This window comes from Gekko japonicus, unplaced genomic scaffold (assembly GCF_001447785.1).
Source record: "Gekko japonicus isolate JY-2015 unplaced genomic scaffold, Gekko_japonicus_V1.1 scaffold165, whole genome shotgun sequence".
Taxonomy (NCBI): Eukaryota; Metazoa; Chordata; class Lepidosauria; order Squamata; family Gekkonidae; genus Gekko; species Gekko japonicus.
The window spans coordinates 776,400-799,259 of record NW_015163097.1 but is presented as its reverse complement, the minus strand read 5'-3'; the positions used below and the strand labels follow the sequence as shown (position 1 = coordinate 799,259).

The window sequence follows — 22,860 nt, the reverse complement described above, 5'->3', positions numbered from 1 at the left end:
TGCTGCAGCACAGCCTGGGGATGGGAGAAAAATAGGGGGTAGGAATTGGGGGGGCGCTGGTCAGCATTGCTGGTGGTACAATAATGTCACTTCCAGCTCAACCAGAAATGACATCATCACATCACTGGATGCACTAGCATTTGGCCCAAACTCTGTGGTAAAATCATAGAATTTTGGCTGAATGCTAGACTGTCACCAGTGACACAATGATGTCACTTCCAGTTGTACTGGATATTACATCATCCCATCACCTGTGGCATCACTACTTTACCAGCAAGGGCCCCAACTCAACTAGTGAGTCTGTCAGTGATTGCCAACCTTATTCTGGCAACCCTACCTGAGATAGGATTCCTGCAGTGGAAGTGGGTCCGAAATCAAAACCAGCTACAAAGTTGGGATCCTGTGACAGATAAATGTTCAGGAGCAGAAGGAGGAGGTTCAGTGCATTCAGCAAAGATGGAAGGAGGTCTGGGAGTAGAACCAACTACAAGGAAGGAGGTCTGGGTATCAAACCACCTGCAAAGTTAGAAGGGTGGATGTGCTCTGTTTATAGGTTTTGAAGTGACTAGATTTCCTTGGGGACATTTATTATTGGCCCAGCCCTGTGCAGGACTTAGGGTCCACAGCAGTCTTGGATCAGTGGTGCAGGATCTTGTTTCCTATTGGTGTGTCTGAATTTTTGGTGAATGTAGACAGAGGAAGATTAGAGTGGAAGTCCAAATATGGCATGCTAGATGACAGGGCATAGCAGGTGATTGAGTCAGTGGCTTGATGACATTCCCTGGGCTTGTGATTGAGTTACTGGATAAGCCTGTGTTGTGGAGAGGGCTCTGAGGTTGCAAGTTATTGTCCAGCAAACCTAAGTCCATTAATCTTGGCTATGTTGTGAGGGAGCTCTGGAGGCTTTAGACAAAAGGCCTTTAATTAGTGAGCTCCTTGAGGCATTCTATATGTTGTGCTACTGAGGACCCAAAGAAATTCTTGCTGGTTTCAAGGGTTTGATAGCAAACTGGATATTTTATCCAGCCTCTAGCACAGGGTTGAACGAGGGAACTGCTAATGTCTTTTCAGTAGGGTTGCCAACCTCCAGGTGGGGCCTGGTGATCTCCCAGAATTACAGCGTATTTTCAGCCCACAGAGATCAGTTCCCCTGGAGGAAATGGCTGCTTCTGAAGTTGGACTCTATGGCATTAAGCCCTGGTGAGGTCCCACCACTCCTCAAACCCTCCCCTACACCCCCATATCTCCACAAATTTCTCAACCCAGAGCTTGCAATGGTAGCCATGTCAGAGGATCTTTTGGGGTGAGCAAATGTGGGGATGTCTTTGTGGGAAGCAGCTTCATATGTATGTGTTAAGTGCCATCAAGTTGCTTTCGACTTACGGTGACCTTATGCATTGATGACCTCCAAAACATCCTATTGTTAACACCGTTGCTCAGGTCTTGCAAACTGTGGGACTGTGCCTTCCTTGACTGAATCAGTCCATCTCATGTTGGGTCTTCCTCTATTCTTGCGGCCTTCAACTTCTCCTAGCATTATTGTCTTCTCTTTTCTAGTGACTCTTGTCTTCTCATAATGTGACCAAAGTATAGCCTCAATTTGGTCATTTTAGCTTCAAGGAACAGTTGACTTGATCTAAATAAGGGTGGGCATGAACCGGGAAAATGATGTTCAGTTTGTGGTTCACGGCATGCTCAGTTTGCGAACCACGGACTGCCACAAACGTTTTGGCACTAAACAAACCTGTTCGATTCATGAGGTTCGTGATGTGGTAGAACACACACACACACGGCATGTTAGAGAAACAACATTCACAGGGGATCCCTGGCTGTCTCTCTTCTACCTGTCTGCCAAGTTTGGTGAGGAATGGATTTACAGGGTCTGAATTACGGCCCCCCCAGAGAAGGTGCCCCATCCTCTATTGTTTCCAGTGGGGGGGGGGACAACAAAAAAGGCAAGGGTAATAGAAGCCCAGCAGAACAGAATCAAAGTCCCAGAGAATCTCTGCAGTAGAAACTGAAGATTGGGGGTAGGGGCATTTTTGCAAGCCCAGCAGAACCAGTGCCACTGTGGCACTGCAAACTCAATAGGACTAAGGTCAAGCCAGGAAGGTGCTTTTGGGGAAAATGTTAGGTACAGGTTCAAAAATGGATCCCCTGCAAGTTACACACACCAGATGCACAGGGAACTTCACCCTGCCACCCACTCTTCTACAATCTTTCTAAGTTGGGGGTAGATTACATTTCTGGGGTCCCAGTTACGGACCCCCCAAAAGGTCTCCCCAGTGCTCTGTCTGGAAATGACAGCTGCAGTCACAGGAGTCTATGATAAGGCTCAGGAACAAGCCAGTGACATCAAACTCACAGGGAAACTTCACCTGGGCAGACTCCCCTTCCCAGCCAGACAGTGGAAGCAAGGCAAGCATCCCCCTTTCCAGTGGACTACCGAGTAGGGTTCAAGGTCTTGGTATTGACCTTTAATATGTTAAGCAGTCAGGGACCCATGTATCTTTGGGACCATCTCCTCTGGTATGTCCCCCAAAGAGCATTGCACTCTGCAGAGAACAACCTATTGGTGATCCCGAGTCCAAAAGAAGTCCGGCTGTCCTCAAGCAGAGCCAGGGTCTTCTCTGTCCTGGCTTCCACCTGGTGGAACTCTCAGCGAAACAACATCTGTGCCCTGCAGGACCTAATGCAGTTCCGCAGGGCTTGCGAGGCAGAGATGTCCCACTAGACTTTTGGTTGAGGACAGTGACAGGTACCATCTTACTGGCACTCCCTCCTCCTCCCTCCCTCCCTTTTTTCTTTCTGCCTCCTTTCTACCTTTCTGTGAAGCAGTGACATAACTGGAATTTGAAGTGTTAACACCATCTTGGAATGTTTTTATCTATGTATTATTTAAATTGTTTTATTATCTATGAATGTTTTTGTCACTATGTTGTTCACCACCCTGAGCCATGTGTAAATAAATAAATACAGCAGTCAGAGTTCATGGGTTGTTCAGGAAAGCAGAGTCAAGGCAGACCAAGGTCATTGATCAGCAAGGTTCAGGCAGGTCCTGAAAGCAGAGTTAGGAGTCAGTCCAAAGGTTGCAGGAGGCAGGCAGAGTCCAGAGTTGTAGTCACAAAGTTCACATAGTTGTGGCAAGCTCCTTCCACAGTCTACAGCTCTCCAGGTCTGATTTATATAGGCACTAGGAAAAAGGCTCGTTGTGGAAATAAATACAACAGCCTCTAGAAAGAGGCTCTGGGTGGGTGCCCCGGCCTTGGACACTCAGTGTCAATGTGCTGTGGAAACCTCAGCAGGGTATAATGACAGTGAGTCCACCATTTTCTCCAGAGGAACTGATCTCTGCTACCTAAAGAACAATTGTAATTTTGAGTGATCTCCAGCCCTCACCTGGAGATTGGCAACGATGGTTCCCCAGAAGGGAATGGTTGCTTTGGAGGGTGGAGTCTATGGCTTTGTACCTGTCCAAGGTCCCATGCCTCCTGAAACCTCACCCTCTCCAGGCTCCATCCCTCACATCTCCAGGAATTTCCCACCTGGAGTTGGCAACCCAATCTCCTTCCTAGTCAATCATCAACTTACCTTTATTTCCCCCTCACTCTTTGGCTTTCCAGCCCCCACACACCTGCAGCCTCTCCCGTGCTCTGAAGCCCTGACTGCTACGTCACATTGGCTGTCATACGGGGGCCACCTCAGTAGCATATAAGGATACAGAGCCCACCATTTTCTCCAGGGGAACTGATCTCTGCCATCTGGAAAGCAATTGTAATTCTGAGTGATCTCCAGCCCTCACCTGGAGATTGGACACATTTTACCTCAAAACAGCAAACTGTTTAGAATGTTAGAGGCAAAAGTCAATCAAATCGCATATGCAAACAACCTCTGTGTTCTCAGGCCCCGCCCTCCCGCACCTCACCCGGGGGGATGGCGTCCCCCCGCGTCCCCCCCCAAATGACCCCTGCGAGGCAAAGGCCAATGAGGCTGCATATGCAAATAACCTTTGTGTTCTGACTGGCTATGGGGGGGAGATGAACAGCAAACTGTTTAGAATGTTGGAGGCAAGACTCAAGCAATGCAGCCAGTGGATAGGGACAGATTCTGAGTGACACACCAGGGCGCCGACCAATTCCGGAGCGTGTGGAATGTTCTAGAGAAGGGCCACCACCATTCGGCTTATATATATAAGGGAGATTCCTTAACAAGCCTGATTTACAGCCATCTGTTCCTGCACTTACTCAGAACTGCTATCATTAAGCAGCTGGCACCAAGCCAAGAGGCGAGCACTCTGTGTGTTCTTAAGTCTTGTCCGAGCCTTTTTCCCTTTGCTGTTCAATTAACAAAGGGGAGCCTGGTGGGCTACTTTACTGCAGCTGTGCTTCGTCAGCTACTTCAGAGCTATGCCTGGGTGGGTCAAGGTCAGTTGCCAGCAATGGGTCTTGAGGCTCCTGTATCTCTAATTCACTAGTGTAGCTGGTTTAGAGCTGGCTGCATGTGGCTCCTCAATTCCTGAGGAGTCTTCAGCCACACTGGACTGAGGCTGGTCAAGTTGGCCCATGATAAAGTAAACCCACAACAACTTGATGGGCACCCAGCCCCACCAGACGACCAGGGGAAGCATGCCCACAACTCTCCCAGCCCCTTCCCCCAGGGCTGAAACACTGCAGTGAATTATTCTACTCTGCAGCAGAAAGGAAACACCTGTTGAGCCAGCTGGGCCAGACAGATATGGAATGACAGAAAGGCAGACATGACAAGACTTTTGACAGGGGTTCCCTGAAGTCACCCCATGACAGCTTGGCAGGCACCCCAGCCCCACCAGACAAGCAAGGGAAGCATGCCCACAACTCTCACAGCCCCCCCCTCCCAAGGGCTGAAGCACCATGGTGTATTCTTCTACTCTGCAAAGGAAACACCTGTCAGGCTGGCTGGGCCACCCACAATTCTCCAAAGGCAGATTTGGAATGACAGAAAGGCAGATATGACAAGACTTCTGACAGGGGTTCCCCAAAGTAACTCCACGACAGCTTGGTGGGCACCCCAACCCCACCAGACCAGTGGAAACCAGAGTTTTCCATTTTAAGTGATTAGTGGTGCAAACTGTCTTGCATAATAAAGAATGGCTGTTTACAGTTTTCTGCCCAACCAAGCATTTATGGATTGAAGTGTTGACATATGTTCATACACTGAAATAATGCGCAGGGATTATTTCGAGTATGTTCCTAAATAATAGATGTGTCTCTAGGGTTGCTTCCATGTTGGATGTTAGGACTGGCTCCCCTATAATCTCTCCAAGTTGGGGGTGGTTACATTTCTGGGGTCCCAGTTATGGACCCCCAAAAAAGGTCTCCCACATTTATACCCTCCCACCCGTCCTGAGTGTGAACACCTCTACATGCTGTAAGAGTGAAAGTTGGTGCAAAGGGTGCTCATCATGAGGGGAAGGAGTCCCCCACCCCCTTTGTACCACAGGTCCCCATCCTCAGGCACCAAACCCATCCTTACAGGCCACTGATCCCAGCCCTAGTAGGGCATCACCAAGGGTCTCAGAGTCTCCTTTCCCTGGTCTGTTCCTGCAGCTCTCCACAGGAGCAAAAAAAGTTGTTAGCACTGCCTAGAGACACCAGCAGCTGCTGCTAATGCTCTTTGGAGAGGAGGACTCTGTCAGCAGTGATTCAGATGGGGGGGGGGGAACCCACTGTTTGAAAACATTTCCGCACCCTCCTCAGTGACCTCTGTGTGGCAGAGTACCAAGTGTGCAACACCCATGACCGGAGGGGTGCAAACTCCCAACATCTGCCCTCCTCCATCCTCCGCAGGCACCTGCAAAATTTGCATCCCGGTATGTTGCTGCCAGAAGAAAGAGTGGCGGCCACTGGGAGGAAGAAGAGGCCCACTCGCTCTCAGCAGGGAGACGCGGAGGGGAAGCAGGAGGCCCATCCAAGACATGCTCCCTGCACTCGGGCCGCCATGAGTGGGACATCAAGGCAGGCCACCCTCCAAGAGGTCAAAGGGGCTACGTGGATGGTCCGGGAAGCAGTAGCTCGCCTCATTGGCAAGATGATTGCTGTGGATGGCCAACCCTTCTCCATTGTGGAGGATGTAGCCTTTCTCCAGCTGCAGTGGCGATGGTCAAGGCTCAGGTCTCCAGAGCACAAGGCAGAACCGTGTACTTCACGGCAGACCTCTGGAGCAGCCAGCAGGACTGTCATGGCACAGCCCAAGCCCCAGAAGGGGGCAGTCCTGCCACTGGGCTACAAAGTGGTTCTGCTCCATGTGCAGGGGACGGATGCAGACCACATGGTGCAAAACACTGCTGCTGTGTGATACAGAGTAGCTTGAGGGATTGGGGGGGGGGGTGGCAGCAACATCCTCTGTGGCTACATGGTCACAGATGCCAGCCCCAACATGCTGGCAGAATTCCATAACAGATGTTAGTAGCTGTTGGTGATCCATTGGGTAATAGCTGAAGGCCATACCAGCTTATCCCTTTCTGGTGGAGCCATACAGTAACTGACAGTTATGGTGAAGGAACTGGAATAAATTCTCAGCAACCGCTGACAACTTGGGAAGCAGCTGAAACCAGGCTGCCTTTGCCCTTTGTGTCAGAGTTCTTGCTGAAATATTGGGATGGGAAAGAGAAGAAGAGAATCTTCCGCATGAAATTTTGGTTGGAAGAACAGAATCAGTTCCCAGCCAGGTTGTTCAGCTGGCAGATGGGGTGAAGCTGCATGACTATTCATTGCTATAGAAAAAGGACAATAGCACATTATTAGTAGTGAGATACCAATCATAGCAAACTGGATGCTCTCCAAGTAAAAGAGAGCAGACCATGACAATGCGTGATCCAACAGATTTTTAAAGATAGATTAAAATTCCTCTTCATTAATTATGAGCCCACACAATACACTCCAGTTTTTAATCTAGAAATACCTATGTACACATTGAGCCCGGCAGGAAGAAAAATAACTAATAAAGCTAATAAAGTTTAGTATTTGGATTAGATCACACTCCTAAATGTAGTCTATTAAACACAAGGGAAAACAATAACCAAAAGCCGCTTTTAAACTGGGTTTTTAGAAGATTGAACAGTGCATTAAAATGCTTATTGTGCTCTGCTAATTCTAAACTTTACCAAGTTGCATCTTTGCCAGGTGTATCTTCCTTATTGTAGTTTGCATAGCATCTCTTTTCAGGTGGTTCTAATTTGATTTCTCTCTCTGAAGGAACAACTGAACTAAAACATTTTCTTACCTCACTAACTGTTGTTAGCGCTCTTCCCCATTTGTGTGTTTTTATGCATATACATATATATAGTTGTAAATATATTTTATATAAATTGGTTTTGTCAGTACTTTTTAATGTTTTAACGTTCATTGCCTTGGGGACCCTGAATTGGCTGGAAAAGTGGCATAGAAATGTTTTAAATAAATAAATGACTGAAGTTGAAGCTTAACAATCTAACTATAATGAGATAAACAAGGTCCAAAATAATCAGGGAGATAGCTGATGTAATATCAACAGGTTATATCACTGTAGTAGGATTGAGAAACATTTAGAACACCATTTCACTGGTGTTATGAGTCCTTGCTGGCTCAGAAGTAGATACAAAGCATATGAGCTTCTTTGTTTAATTAAGGCAACACCTGTGTATGATATGCACACAGGTCTGCTCCTGTTTTTGAAGTGAGTCAGGAAATATGTTCATGCTGGAGCTCCATTTGTGCTTTAGACCATGCGTGGAGTTCTGGAATGAGGCTAGTTTCTATACTGTCGTCTTATTTTATGAACTAAACCCAGAATTTGAACATCAGAGTAGGGCTGTGCTTCCTAGAATGTATACGTAACACTGGTTTGTTCAACCTAGTGAGCAATTAATCCACCAAACTTAGTAGGCCACATTGGGTTCTCCTTGGAAATCACCACAGAACTCATAATTGCTATACATTTATAAGTTACTTCTGAACATTCTCCCATAGGTCTTATGTCAACTTACTCGCTGAAGAGCTGGACTCTTGTCTGCTTTTGTAGCAGTCTTTTCATTGGTTAGTTCTTATGTACTGTACTGACTATGCCCTTTGAGACATAAAATTTGCTCTCCCTTAAATGTAACCAGAGCCAGTGAGGAATTCTGATCTGTACAATGAGAGTGCCCTTATTATCTTTTGGTTTTTTTATTTCTTTATGCAGGTTATTCACAGCAAACACTTTTGATGTCATCAGTGGTGATGCTTTCATGGGCCTTCCTCATCTAGAATATTTGTGAGTGGGAAAATTTATGATCCAAGAATCCTGGAGTATATTGAGTATCTGAGCTATAGACATTGCTTTGATCAAACTGCATTTATGACCCATTACAGGTTCATAGAGAACAACAATATCAAGTCACTTTCAAACACCTCATTCCGAGGACTGAAATCTTTAATTCATCTGTAAGTAAATGTCATCATTTTGTTGCCTGGCATATTTAGATAAGTAATTGGCAGTGCAGTCTTAAGTAGAGTTAGTCAATGGGCTCAGAAGGGTATAACTTTGTTTAAGATTGCATTATGAGTTTTTGACGCTGTCAACCAATTAAAAGCTTTTTAGCGGATTACCTGCCTTACCATTCATCAGCTGGTTTGTGAGTAATATCAATATCATTAGCCTGACTCCAACAAGATAAGCAACTATGTCCTTGCAACCAAGTCAATTTTGGGCAAACTGCTTCTGAAACTTAAGGATGTTTCAAAAGGAAGTTGTGATATGACGCTGGGCTTTCCGTTCAAAGTGACAAAAATCCCAATGGCTACACCCCTGCCCTTGGACATACCTAGAGTAGCTCTTTGGAACTCAGCTGGAGTAATATATGTGTTAATTTTTGTGCATAATGTGTTTTCAGTCAGTGAACTGAAGAAATGATCACTTATAGCATTATATTGGTTGTGATTTAGAAAAGCAGATCCACTATAAAATAGTAGGGATATACAGCCAGATATAAACTAATTAAAATCATATAATTTTTAATTAATTAATGCTTTTTATAAAACTGAAATTGATATCTAGTAATATTACAATCTAATCTTAAATAGAGTTGTACCAATTGACGTCAGTGGAGTTATAACTCTGTTGAGGATTGTCCTGTTTGTTAATATCCAGACCTTTTGTTTTAGAGGTCATGGAGGTCAAAAGGAAAAGAAAGGGGGAAAAAGGGGAAATAATGTAATTACATGGAAGCTTCCGTTTCCTCCCATTTACTGGGTAGGCAGGAAGGGATACTGGGTCTAATGCCAGGGCTACTGCCCACCCAGGCAAGGAACTATAATGGGCTAGTGGTCAGGGAACCTTTCTTCCCCCAACACTCCCAGAACCTCACATGCCTTTTCTGATGTGTTTAAGGCTCTGGGCATTGGTACACCCTGGAAAATAGTAATGTTAGCACCTGGGGACTCAGTTTCCCAGATATCGCTCAGCCACAGACCCCCACGCATCACAAAGAATACCCACGACCCTGAATGGGGGGGGGGATCAAAAAGATTCTCTGACTGGGATTTGGTGCATCAGCACCAAATTGCATAGTGAGTGGGTGGGGGGGAGAGGAGGGAGGAGTTGAGTAAAATGAGAAGAATAGCAAAAATAAGTAGCCTTAATCACAAACATAACAAAGGCATTCTTTAGAATGAAAACAGAAAACAATTGTGCACATTTGTGCCCATGTTTTTTCTGCAGTTTTCATTTCAGTCACTCAGTAAGAACCTAGTTTTTATAACTCCACAAGTTTTCACTGCTGAAAGGGAGATTGCAGGACATAGCAAATGTACGTGCAGATATTTCATGCATAGATTTGGGATCATGGTGATTGGCTCCTGTTCTTTCCCCCAAAGAATCTAAAGAGAGAAGTACTGACCTTTGTTCATGGCCTTTTCAAATCAAAATATGACTGCTTTTGTACATGATCAGAAACCAAGTTTATCTATGTCACATTAATTATTCTAAATATTTTCTCCCAATAAGCCTGCTTTCTGCACCTTTGAATGTGCCAAAACATGCCCCAAAGGAAGAGCTTAGGCAGTTTTTATTGGACAAGGTGCTGTTTCTTCTGGATTTAACCATAACAAACACAGATGAAGTTAATTATGCAGACAGTGGAAATTTTAGACAGAAAGAAGTTACAGAAGAAGAATGCTAGCCAATTTAATCTCTGTTTCATCCAAGAACTGTATCTTCTTAATCACCCATTTCTGATGCTCACTATAGTGATAGAATAGTCTTTCCTCTGAGGATGAACTAGACCTCTATTGTTTAAAGTACATCAAACAGACCTGTGATCATTATTAAAATAGTCTGTAAAATGATGGCTGGTGGTGATCTTGGATTCATACAGAGGACCCACATCATTTTCTTTCTTGTAAAACTTTATGTAAGAGCAAATATTTTACATTCTTGTAATCATAATATGACCCTTCATTATAGCAGAGAGGCATTTGAAAGTGCCTATAAAAAGACAATTTATTTCCAGGTGGATTTTTTTAAGTCTAGCAGCTTTGACATTTTTAATACCATAGGAAGAACATCAATTTAATTTTGGGGTTTTGTGTGTGTGTGTGTGTGTGTGTGTGTATGTTTATGTACAGCATGAAACTTTGCATCTTTGCAATTATTCACACAAAAAATAAACATAGCATACATTTTGATCTGTAAAGACTAATTATCTTAAAGTACTGGCAAGATAATGGATAATCTCACATTCTCTGCAATTGTACTGGAGGCCAGAAAAACAAGTGGAAGTGTAAATGCCTTAACAGTGGTCCATGAACACTGAGACTGTAGTAAAAGAGGTATTCTGAGAATTTTTTTTTTTAAACTCACTGTAGTGTGTGGCTTCATTTCATCCAATAGGCTGGACATAAAGGAAAGGATGATCTAACACTAATAATAAAACTTCTTCTTTTGTAGGAGTCTTGCAAACAATAATCTTCAAACACTCCCCAAAGACATATTCAAAGACTTGGATTCCTTAACAAACATGTAAGAAAGCATCATAATTTTCACAATATGATTTCTAGAAGCAGAGATCATTGCTTAGTGTAATTACAGATCTGTGTGGTCATCATGTGACAGGTGTAATCCTTGCACATTAAAATTGTTGTTGTTACCATTATTTCCCATCACCTTGTCAACCTGAATTCAAGCACTCACTAGATACTCTCATTTTAAGATGATTTCTTAGGGCATGTCCCTTTTCACAAAATAGCATGAACTTCCAAGGACCCTCAACTTTTCTTTTTAACTGTTTTTCTCTCCAGCTTCCCCAGCAAGTGTATTCTAAAATCCAGGCAGAAACCAAGTAAATGGCTGCATGGCATGTGCAATGGGTTGCATGGAACTGCATGTTGGAGAGAACTAAGGATGTAGCAGTGCTGCAGTTGCTGTGTTTGCCACAAGGCTTCGCAGTGCCAGTAAGGCAGGCTTGATTCTCAACAGCACAGCAGCCTGTCTCTTCAACCAGGGGACCTGCTGCCTTGAAATCAGTAAATATGTCCCTTTTGGGAATCCTGCCTATAGTCCACAATTCAAAAAAAGACTCTTTAGAAATGTGCCGAGGCTTTTACACATGTACACAGACAGACCTACATAGATGATAAATTGATTAATTGGTTGATAGGAGTCTGAAGAGTACAGCAGGGCACACTATTTCATCTTGTACATTTTGACAAGATTCGTTTGGTGTGCACATAGTCCAAGGCACACTGATTATTAAAAGTTCCAAAATGAGACAGAATATGCAATGTGACATTGCCCTCAAAATAGTGGCCAGTGTTCCAGCAGAGAGCAAGACAAGCTATATATCTAAAGAAATGCATTAGGATGGCAGTAAGAGCCAGTTTGGTGTAATGGTTAAGAGCGGCAGACTCTAATCTGGACAACCGGGTTCGATTCCCCACTCCTCCACTTGAAGCCAGCTGGTTGACCTTGGGTCAGTCATAGTTCTCTCAGCCCCCAAAATAAACCTAGCTTGCCACAAAGAGCTAGAGTTTCAGGCTGCCAGGCAATCTTTGTATCTCCTGGCTATACTACACCCACTGCCATATGTTAATTAATTAAGGTAGCAGTCCACACACACACGGCAATCCCCACACACAGCCTCCAGCTGGGGAGAATATGATGTGCAAAGTTTGCTAATGGCAGGGTTAAGTACATTTATGAATCTCTCCCATTGGAATCAACAGGACTTAAGTGTCTTTCATTGTGGCCAGTCTGTTCCCCTAGTTGCAAAAGGGATCATGAGTGAAAGGGCGACAATGCTATTGTCCCCGCTCGCGGGGAGGGCGGGGTATAAATAAAATAAAATAAAATAAACATTTATTTTCCAGGAACTTTTTTTTTAATGGACAATTAATATTTTAAAAGCACTTGCATTGCTCCAGCAAATGATCTCGTTTTTTTTCTAGAGACCTCAGAGGAAATGCATTCACCTGTGACTGCAAGTTGAAATGGTTAGTGGAATGGGTGAGCAGAACAAACACGACAGTAGAAGATGTTTATTGTGAAAGCCCACCTGAGTATAAAAAGCGTAAAATCAACAACCTCTCCCCAAATGAATTTGACTGCATTATTACAAGTAAGCCTTTGAAACGCCTCTTTTTAATTGCATTAATAATTGTGGCATATTTTCAAATCTAAATCCCACATCTCCGAGCTGCCTGGAAACAGAGTGTTTAGTCAAGTCAGGGTTTGGCAAAAAATTTTCCCACAGGTGACCCTATATTTTTTGTTCAGATGCTGTTAGGAGAATTTAAAAAAAAAAAAGATGTAATAGAAACAGTCCACCAAAGACTGATTACACACAGCTAGCATTCATTCCAGTAGGGCTTCCCTTGCAGCAGTCTTCCATGATGCGTAGCATACGATCCCTCTTTTTAAAATGAGTTGTAGATCATTAGGAGGAGGAGATTGGATTTATACCCCACCCTTCACTTGGAGTCTCAGAGCAGCTTACAAACTCCTTTCCTTCCCCCTCCCCACAACTGACACCCTGTGAAGTAATTGGGGCTGAGAGAGCTCTTTCTGGAACTGTCCTTGAGAGAACACCTCTGACAGAACTATGGCTTACCCAAGGTCATCCAGCAGCTGCAAGTGGAGGAGTGGGGTATCAAACCTGGTTCTCCCAGATTAGAGTCCGCATACTTAACCACTACACCAAAACACTACATCGAATAACAAAGCTGAGGGGTAGTCTACTGGCAGAGAATCCTGAAAGCTGTAAATCCCATCGAGTTCAATGGGACATACTCCCTGATAAATGTGTCTAGGATTGCAGCCTTAGTGATGTAGTTGTTTGGAAAATCCCTGAAGATTTGGGGGTGGTACCTGGGAAGAATGGAGTCGGGGGAGGGAGCTCTGTAGGGTGTGATTCCATAGAGGTTACCCTCCAAAGCTGCCATTTTCTCCAGGAGAACTGATCTTTGGGGTCTGGAGAACAGTTGTAATTCTAGGAGAACCCCAAGCCCCACCTGGAGTCTGGCAACCCTTCCTATAGGGTTACCAAGTCCTACCTTCTTCTGGAGTAGGGGACTCCCGGGTTGGTCCTGGAGCGCGCATGCAGCATGCGCATGCCGTATCCACATCACCCAGAAGTGACGCGACCACGCCGGGCGTGCTGGGGGTGGGGCCATGACCATCTGAGGGAAAACCATAGAGTGTTCCCTCGGATGACCGTGGCCCCGACCCCAGCGTGCCTGGCGTGGTCGTGTCACTTCTGGGTGACATGCACGTCACATACTTTGCGGTGGGGTTCCCCCTGGGGCCCGATCTGCCGGCGGCGGGGAACGGGCCTCTGGGGCGGGTGTTTCCCCGCCCCCCGGGGGGACTTGGCAAGCCTACCTTCCTAACATCCTTTTTTTTAAGTTTAGTTTAATTATGATAGTCGTGGCCTACTTCCTGTACATAACTCCAGGATATTACATAAGATCATATAAAGTGACTAACTGGGTGTCAGATTAATAGAAATGCTGTTTACTTAAGGTAACACTGACGTGAGACTACATTCACAACGTACACTCTTATCTCTATATTTTGAATGGCTGAGATTTACAACAATGTTGAATAAAACTTTGTTGATTTTAAAGGTGCCACTGGATTCAAATTTTGTCCTCCTAAAACTCCTGTTAGTCTTTAAAGTGATACCCGACTCAAATCTCATTGTTCTACTGTAGACGGTCCAATACAGCTACCCTCTGAAACTATCTTCACATAAATAATGACTACCATAGAAGAAATAACTGCCCACTGGCCCCCTTCTTTCAACTTCAAGCAAATTGGTTGTAGCCAGGGCTGCCAAGCCTCTGGTCAGGGCAGGGTATCCCCTGCCCCGAGTGCCCACTGCCTGCAGCTGCTTGGAGTGGGGGGGTGCGGGATTAAAAATAAAGATTTGAAAAACATTTTAAAAACTCACTGGTAGTGCGAGCAGAATGACATCACTTCCAGGTATAACCCAGAAGTTACAGTGGCTGTGGTAAAACTATAGAGTTTCCAGTGATTCCTAGAGCTACCCATTGTCAGTTTCAGGTTATACACAGAAGTGACATCATCATGCTTGCAACGATGCCCCCACCTACCATGTCCCCACTCGTCATTTACTACCTGGCAACCCTAGTTGTAGCTGTGATTTCATATAGGCCATGATTGAGTAACATGTTGTAAATTAGAACTTTCTTTCTTTCCACGAATGCATTTGCTTCCTTGAATGCTTTATGGCATTCAGTCTGCACAATGTAGAACTTTATTAGTCAAAAATGAGTGTTATGTTTGTACCTAGTGGTTTGAGGAGACAGCACTTGGCTTATGTTTTACCAGTACTAAGTATAGAAGCTCTCATGGCTTTAGCCTCATCTTTTACCATCAGTCAACTTTTAAAAAGGTAAAGGTAAAGGTTTCCCTTGCTCAAAAGCCAGTCGAATCCAACTCTAGGGGGCGATACTCATCTCCATTTCCAAGAGCCAGTGCTGTCTGAAGACGTTTCCATGGTCATGTGGCCGGCCTGACCAAACGCCAAGGCGTACAGAACGCTGTTACCTTCCCACCAAAGTGGTACCTATTTATCTACTTGCAGTTTCTTGATTTCGAACTGCTAGGTTGGCAGGAACCAGAGACGGGAGCTCACTCCATCATGCAGCACTAGGGTCCTGAACTGTCGAACTAAAGACCTTCCAGTCTGCAGCTCAGCGTCTTAACCTCTGAGCCACCGCAGCCCCCAGTCAACTTTTACTGTGCTATAATTATACATGAACTAATGTAATTCTGCTTCAAAGATTGTGGTGGGAAGGGATGTAGTCGGGAACTAATTATTCAGCCAGGCTGCATCAACCTGCTACTTGCTTCTAAGTGAAAGGTTTGACTACTTTAAACTACTGAATAATGCACCAGAAAAAATGCATTTTAGAAAGCCATTCTTGTATGTGAGATGTTAACATAGCTTTGTATGAAAGGGACTGAATGTCATCTTTTGATGTGCACTTTTCCAGAATTTGTTGTTTTTCGAAAGTTGCCATATCAGTCTCTGTCAGTAGAGGCCTTCTCGTACATGGATGATGAATATGTGGTTATTGCCCAGCCTTTTACTGGAAAATGTGTCTTTCTTCAATGGGACCATGTGGAAGGGACATTTAGGAATTTTGACAACATTACAGGTATGAATAAATCATCCTTATGAGGATCATGCAGCCTGTCTAAAATCCAAATGCTGATGCCCTGTTCTATCTCTCTTTGTACAGGGACCTCCGTGGTTGTCTGCAAGCCTGTAATTTTTGAGAATCACCTGTACATCATTGTTGCCCAGCTGTTCGGTGGTTCCCACATATACAAAAGAGACGTTCACACAAATAAATTTATAAAAATTCAGGATATCGAGATTCTCAAAATTAGAAAGCCGAATGACATTGAAGCATTCACCGTTGCAAAAGACCAGTACTTTGTCATCGCGGACAGTTCCAAAGCTGGCATCACCACTGTTTACAAATGGAATGGAAACGGGTTTTATTCTGATCAGTCTCTGCATGAGTGGTACAGAGATACAGACGTGGAGTACCTGGAAATCGCTGGCAAGCCTCACTTGATCTTGTCAAGTAGTTCTCAACACCCTGTCATATATCAGTGGAACAAAGTAACAGGGAAATTTGTTGAACCAACTAATATACCAGATATGGAGGATGTCTATGCTGTAAAGCACTTCATGGTAAAAGAGGATATCTATGTATGCTTAACCAGATTCATTGGTGATTCCAAAGTAATGAAGTGGGGAGGTTCGAAATTTCTGGATTTACAAAGGATGCCGTCACGAGGGTCGATGGTATTCCAGCCTCTTCAGATAAGGAATTATCAATATGCTATCCTTGGAAGTGATTATTCTTTTACTCAGGTTTATTACTGGGAGGCAGGAAAGGCCAAATTTGTGAAGTTTCAAGAATTAAACATACAGGCGCCGAGGTCTTTCACACATGTGTTTGTCGATAAACAAGATTTTCTCTTTGCTTCGAGCTTTAAAGGGAATACGGTGATTTATAAACATATTATAGTTGACCTAAGTGCATGACACACATGCACAGTGTGGATTCTGTTGCAAGACTTCCTCCTGCGGTAACACGGACCAAGGGAACTAACTGCATGATGATGATTCCCTTTACTTCCAGTCTGCGAATGCCTTTAACACTCAAGGTTACTAAAATAAAGTACTACAAGTAACTTCATCCTTAAATGTCAAGTCTTGTGCTGTTGGCAACTTGCATTTTTAAAGAAAGACAAATCCAACTGTTAACTGTCCTTTGCAACCGCTGTGTAAATAGGTAGTGAAACTGCATCTCTTTTAGGTGGGGAAACAAACAATAAGATGTAATTTTTCATTGTTCACCTATTTGAAAACAACTGCCAAATAAAATGTTTACATTTTCTTTCATATTCCATATAGTGGGGTTTTTTCAGTGACCATTTTTATCGGCATATGCCGTTCTTCCAGTTCAGTACTTTCCTGTAGACAGGGCAGCCAAACACCAAATGACACTGAAGAGGAACACCATACATTTTAATTGCCCCATCTGCACAGTGCATGTTTCCCAATCACAGGTCCTGTCCTCCTGCTGCATATGATGAAAATTACACTGCTGTTACATTTCTTTATCCCATTATAGAGGATAAAGGTTATAAGTCCTAGTATGGGAAAAGAAGTGGCCCAATATCTGGTGTTCCCCCCTTCCAGGGCTTAAAGCATCTGGGGAAGCATTGTTGATCAGGGAAACAGTGTAGTGGGGGGTTAACCCCCCTTTCCCAGTGCCCCTGACCAATGTTCCCTCTAAGCTGTGGAGTCTTGTGAGCAAAAATTCTACTTTGTGAGCTACTGGCATTAAAGTTGTGAGCGAGTGATTTGGCTACTGCTTAACCTAGTTTGCTCTGGAGCCATCCTTCCTGAGCCGAGACAAAAATGTGTGAGCTGGAGGCTAAAAAAATGTGAGCTAGCTCACACTAACTCAGCTTAGAGGGAACACTGCCCCTGACCTGATCTGCACTGCTTGCCATAGCTGCTTTTGAGGGGCAAATAACATGTATTGGGTTCCACTTCAGCCTTAAAGTGCCCCAAATTTCTGACATCCTTACAGTTGCCTGGCCCAGCTGGGCAAACAGCAGGAGACCAGGGGGACAGGGACATTGGTTGGCTGTCAGCAACAGCATGATATCACTTCCAGGAAAACACTGAAGGTGATGTCACACCTCTCTAGGAAACATCAGAAGTTCTATGGTAGAACCATAAAGTTCTCAGTGATTCCTGGAGAGAACTGGCATCACTTCCAGGGAAAACTGCACTTTGGTCAATGCTACGGTTTTACCATAGAATTTCTGGTGATTCCTAGAGAGAAGTTACTTTGCTTTCAGGTATCCCCAAAAGTGACACCATTGGCCCAACGGATATTTTTATTATATTTTGTTATACATGAGTAAGTAACCCTAGGCTTGCTGGTATTGTTACATTGTTTTATCTGTACTTTTCTAGTTACCAAATACATATCACTCTGAATATGAGAACCTTTGGGCACAACCTAGCAGGAAGTTCTTCTGTACCAATGAAAGCCCATAAACTTGGGGATGTGGTTTTTGCATAGCTCCTATTCATTGTCGTGACTTTCACAGAAGAACTTCCTGCTGGACTGTGCCCTTTATATTTCACTTATGATAACTGCTTACACACCCATGCTAGGGGAAAAAAAATTAGTTTACGATGGTAGTAGAGATGCCAACCTGCAGGTGGGGCCTGGAGCTCTTCCAGAATCACAACTGATCTCCAGCTTACAGATCTGAGTTCCCCTGGAGGAAATGGCAACTTTGGAGGACAGACTCTGTGGCATCATATCTCTGTTGAGCTCCCTCCTTTCCCCGAACTCTGCTCTCCCCAGGCTTTGCCCCCAAATCTCCAGGAATTCCCCAAGCTGGAGTTGGCAACCCTTGATGACCTTCTTGTAACAATGCAGACAAGGTTACATTTTAAAAATACCACCTTGTTAATAACTGGGGCTCCAGATTTGTGCAAAGTTACTTGGGAACAAGCACCACTTAACTCAGTAAGATTTACTTCAAAATAAACATGCATAGGTCCAGGCACAAATGTTATGGAGTAATGTTACATATAAAGGCCACAGTATACTGCAGACTGGGGGCCTAACTATACATTATATTATCCGCACAATGACCTCCATGTCTCCACCACAAGGACTTTTGATCAGACTAATCCAGTTCAGCTCAGGATCATGACACACTGTAAGAAAAGCCCCCCCCCCCCGGTTTATCTAAAGCAAGGTCCTCCTTGGCTAATATTTGGAAGGGCAGCCCCTTGCCTCTTTAGGGAAACTAGCATGTACTGGCAGCTGCAGATAGGGTTCTGCAATGGGGTCAGCAGCAGCTCCCCAGAGTCATTACAGAACAGGAAAATGCTGCTGGGGGGAAAGCTGAAGTCCCCTTTCCCGGGGTACTACGTCCCAGTTCAAATCAAGCCCCCATACACATGGAAATTGAGTGTCCAGTGCGGGACTCAGAAAGAACATCTGATCTAAAAGCCTCGTGGTGAATGCAGGAAAAATACAAGGAGAATGTAATATATAATCCCTTCAGGTATACATAAATCTGTTAAATTATAATTTTCATATATGGTCTATCATATTTTATTATTATTATTTGCATGCTATATATATATATGTAAAAATTATAGATAACTCGACATAGGTTTCAGATCTAATAGTCTTGTACCAATAAGGGCTTGCTCATATGCTGCCACAAAAGGAAAATGTTGACAGTTGTATGCAAAGGTTCTGTTCTGTAAAGGTGGATCCTTCCCCCTGATGCAAGGAGCCTCGTACCAGCAGAAGAGACACATTCCATAGATGGAAGGCTCCACAGTTAGTGGAATGGATCTTTTGGAGCACTTAGCAGCTAAGAATTTGAATAGGGGCTGTGGCTCAGTGAAAGAGCCTCTGCTTCATGTGCAGAAGGTCCCAGATTTAATCCCTGGCATCTCCAGTTCAAAAGATCTGCCACTAGTAGACCCCAGAGAGCTACTGCCAGTCTGAGTACACAATGCTGACCTTGATGGTGTGATAGTCTGATTGAGTATAAGGTAGCTCCATGTGAGTTCAGTTTGTGAACTTTTGGGAGAATGTTGTTTGGCAGATACGTACTCCTTAGGTGCCTTCTCTTATATGCAAAGATCCACCAAGAGGCTAGAAAGATAAGCAAAAAGCATAAAAATAAACCAAACAAGCTTCTATAATTTTTATTTATAAAATTTATATCCCCCTTTCTGCACTCCCAAGGGCCGCCAAGGCAGTTAACAAAGCATACATAATAAAACCACATTTTAAAAACTTTAAAGCCAACCAAAAACCCATGACACAGGCATCAGTAAATCTGTGTAGCGTATAGGATAAAGGTTCCAATTGCTACTGCTGAGGCCCTCAGAAGGAGGGGAGATGGTTGCCAGGCACACACACACCCCATAGCGCTTGGGTCCAAATTGAATTGGGGGCTGCCTCTCTCCACCACTTTGAAAACACTTGGGTTTAAACAGTGCATGCACACACAAATAAATGATACCTTTTTTGTACTACATCGGGAAGTGTTAAGTAGTCTAATATGCAAGGTGAAGGGTGAATTTGTGACAGTTCAGCAGTTTCCCTTTATCAGTATTATGTCTACACTCTAGTAGAATGTTATGGTTTCCTAGAGAGAAAAATTTCAAATGATACAGTGCTTTTCAGGCTCATTATTGTTGTCCATCTCCAAGCTGTAAAACATTCTTCTGCTCCTTCTAAAGAGACTAGATCCACAGTTGATTGTTCAAAATATACCGGCATGTTGTTCAATGTTTATTCTATTTACTTTGCTGGCAATCAAAATGCTAACAGAGGGAATACACACACTTCTTAACGAAGGCAAATAATAAATGTAGCATGATATGAAATGGTTCAGATAATGTAACACCGAATCTGACAGTATGCAAACCACTGTGAAAAATGTCTGAGGCACCCTAAAGTGAAGGGCAGATCTAGCCAGAGAAAAAAAATCTGTCGCCTACATTAATACATAAGAATGTAGCATTGACCACTCACTAACAATCATCAGATGTCTTCTCCCTTCGTTCTGTCCCAGCAACTGTACTATCCAGGGAATTATACTTCAAAGTCAACCATCCAGATTCCTGGCACAGTATTTGTTCAAATCTTTCTCATGTGAATATTTCCTGGAATAAGACTGCTGGCATTGTGGGCCTCCTGGAATTCTCTCTTGCTGCTGCATTGTTATGAAGAAACATCAGAAAACGGGGCAGACACAGGACACATGCAGTCTAAAATGGAGACTCTCGCTGAGCTTTACTTAAGTCTAGGACTGTTTATTCTTATTTCGGAGACGAATGGAGAAGTAACAAGGCACAAAGTGGCATGTGCTCTTTCAGACACCACACCCACAGAAGCAGCTGGAATAATTAAAAAGCTACACAATATCAGTTACAAAACATCTCATACAAAAGAATGATCTTTACCTCCCCCAAATATTTTTCTCACTATGCATTCCTTGACTGTTTTTCAGATCTCATTTGAGTGGGATATGAAAACCTCATGATTGTAAAGGGTTTTAAAATAAAGCTTCATTCTGGAGTATTTTACCACACAGATAATTAGCAGATGCAAAAACCCTAATGCGTTGTTTGTCCTCCCAAAGTAGGGAGAAGGATGTGTGCTGGGTGCAAAGTCTAACACCTTCACCTATGAGGAATGTGGGGTTTCTTCTCTCATCTTGGCATATGAAATTATAGCTCAGCTTTCAGAGTTATGCTAGCCTTGAACCTTCTCCCTAAATAGATTATTTTTATTAGTAAAACTCAGATTGCAAGGCATCTATAAAGGCAATCAATCCAGGTAATAAAACAAATATATTTCTAAGGTCCACTCTTGACTTTCTGTTGGTGGTAGTTTTGCTGAGGAATTCTTTAAGACTCCAGAAAGTTCTTGGCTAAAGAACTGCACCTATATACTGATCATAATTGCATCAAAGCCATGATGGACATCATTTTACCAGGATCAACAATTTCTGAAACATGGCTTTCCCATAGGATCCCCTCCCTTTTTAAGGACACTTTTGGGAGTAAAACTTTCTTGGCTAATAAGGGTAGGCTTAATGTCACTTGAAGCTTTAGGATCAACCAATGGGAAAAGTAACCTTGAAGCTGGCCTTTCCAGGCACACTGTAACCCATGTCATTTTCACTTAAACATATTTTATTTCTATTAAAAGTTTTAGAATTTAGGGCCTAGAGAGCAAAAGGTCACAGACCATGGGCAGTTAGTATAGTTGTTCACATCTTACTAACTTCAAGAGTCCCACCCCCTAGGGTTCTCAGGTCCCCCTGGCCGCTGGTGGGGGATGGGGGGTTAGGGTTGCCAGATGCAGGTTGGGAAACTCCTGGAGATTTGGGGATGGAGCCTGAAGAGAACAGCGGTATACAAAGCCATAGAGTCTACCCTCCAAAACACCCATTTTCTCCAGGGGGACTCATCTCTGTAGTCTGTGGTTTGTAATGGCCTATGGCTAAATACAATAAAATCTCTCTGTAGTCTGGAGATGAGCTGTAATTCTGGGTGACCCCAGGTCTCACCTGAAGGCTGGCATCCCTACCACCTAGGGAAATACCTAGAGATTTGGGGGGTTAGGGTTGCCAGACTGCCCTATGTGGGCAAGAGTCTCCTGCTTTCAGGTGCTCCTCTCCTGCCCCCCCCCCCAATCACCCTCTCTTACCAGCAGAAACCCGGAAATCATTGCAGTGTACCTATGAAAACCGAAAGTGACGTAGGCACATTGGGGATGTCAGGGGGCAACGCTCTGCTTTGAGGGCAAAACTCTTGATTTGAAGCAAATTCTACCATAGAGTTTTGCCCCAAAACCAGACCATTGCCCCCAATGTCCTGATGTGCATACGTCATTTTCTGTTTATGTATGCATGCTGCGATGCTCCTCCCCACTCCCAGAAAGCCCCTCCCCCGCTGGTGCAACAATTGGACCCAGCAACCATACCCTGGGCTTTTTTTTGTAGCAGGAACGTCTTTGCATGTTAGGCCACACACCCCTAATGTAGCCAGTCCTAATGAGTTTCTGCTGTTAGATGTGGCCTGGGCCTATTATGCTAATGAGGTTCCTGCTGGGCGTGGCCAACTCAGGAGCCAGCCGGAACTCCGTTCCTGTGCGTTCCTGCCCAAAAATAGCCCTGATTATGATGCAGTTATACCTGTGTTGTTACGTTTTTGGGTTTATGATAAATGACACCTTGAAAATGATAATACTTTGA

The 22,860-nt window shown here is 44.0% G+C and overlaps 1 protein-coding gene across 1 annotated transcript in view; it reads left to right on the top strand.

Annotated features, from left to right (window-relative positions):
• The window catches only part of LGI1 (leucine-rich, glioma inactivated 1), a 19,773-nt gene extending 3,197 nt beyond the window's left edge, over positions 1-16,576 (top strand). Inside the window, exons 3-8 of the mRNA XM_015406637.1 lie at positions 8,197-8,268; positions 8,367-8,438; positions 10,942-11,013; positions 12,438-12,607; positions 15,510-15,674; positions 15,759-16,576. Of these exons, the coding sequence (XP_015262123.1) occupies positions 8,197-8,268; positions 8,367-8,438; positions 10,942-11,013; positions 12,438-12,607; positions 15,510-15,674; positions 15,759-16,576 (1,369 nt within the window). The remainder of the gene's footprint in view (positions 1-8,196; positions 8,269-8,366; positions 8,439-10,941; positions 11,014-12,437; positions 12,608-15,509; positions 15,675-15,758) is intronic.
• Positions 16,577-22,860: the final 6,284 nt, after the last annotated feature.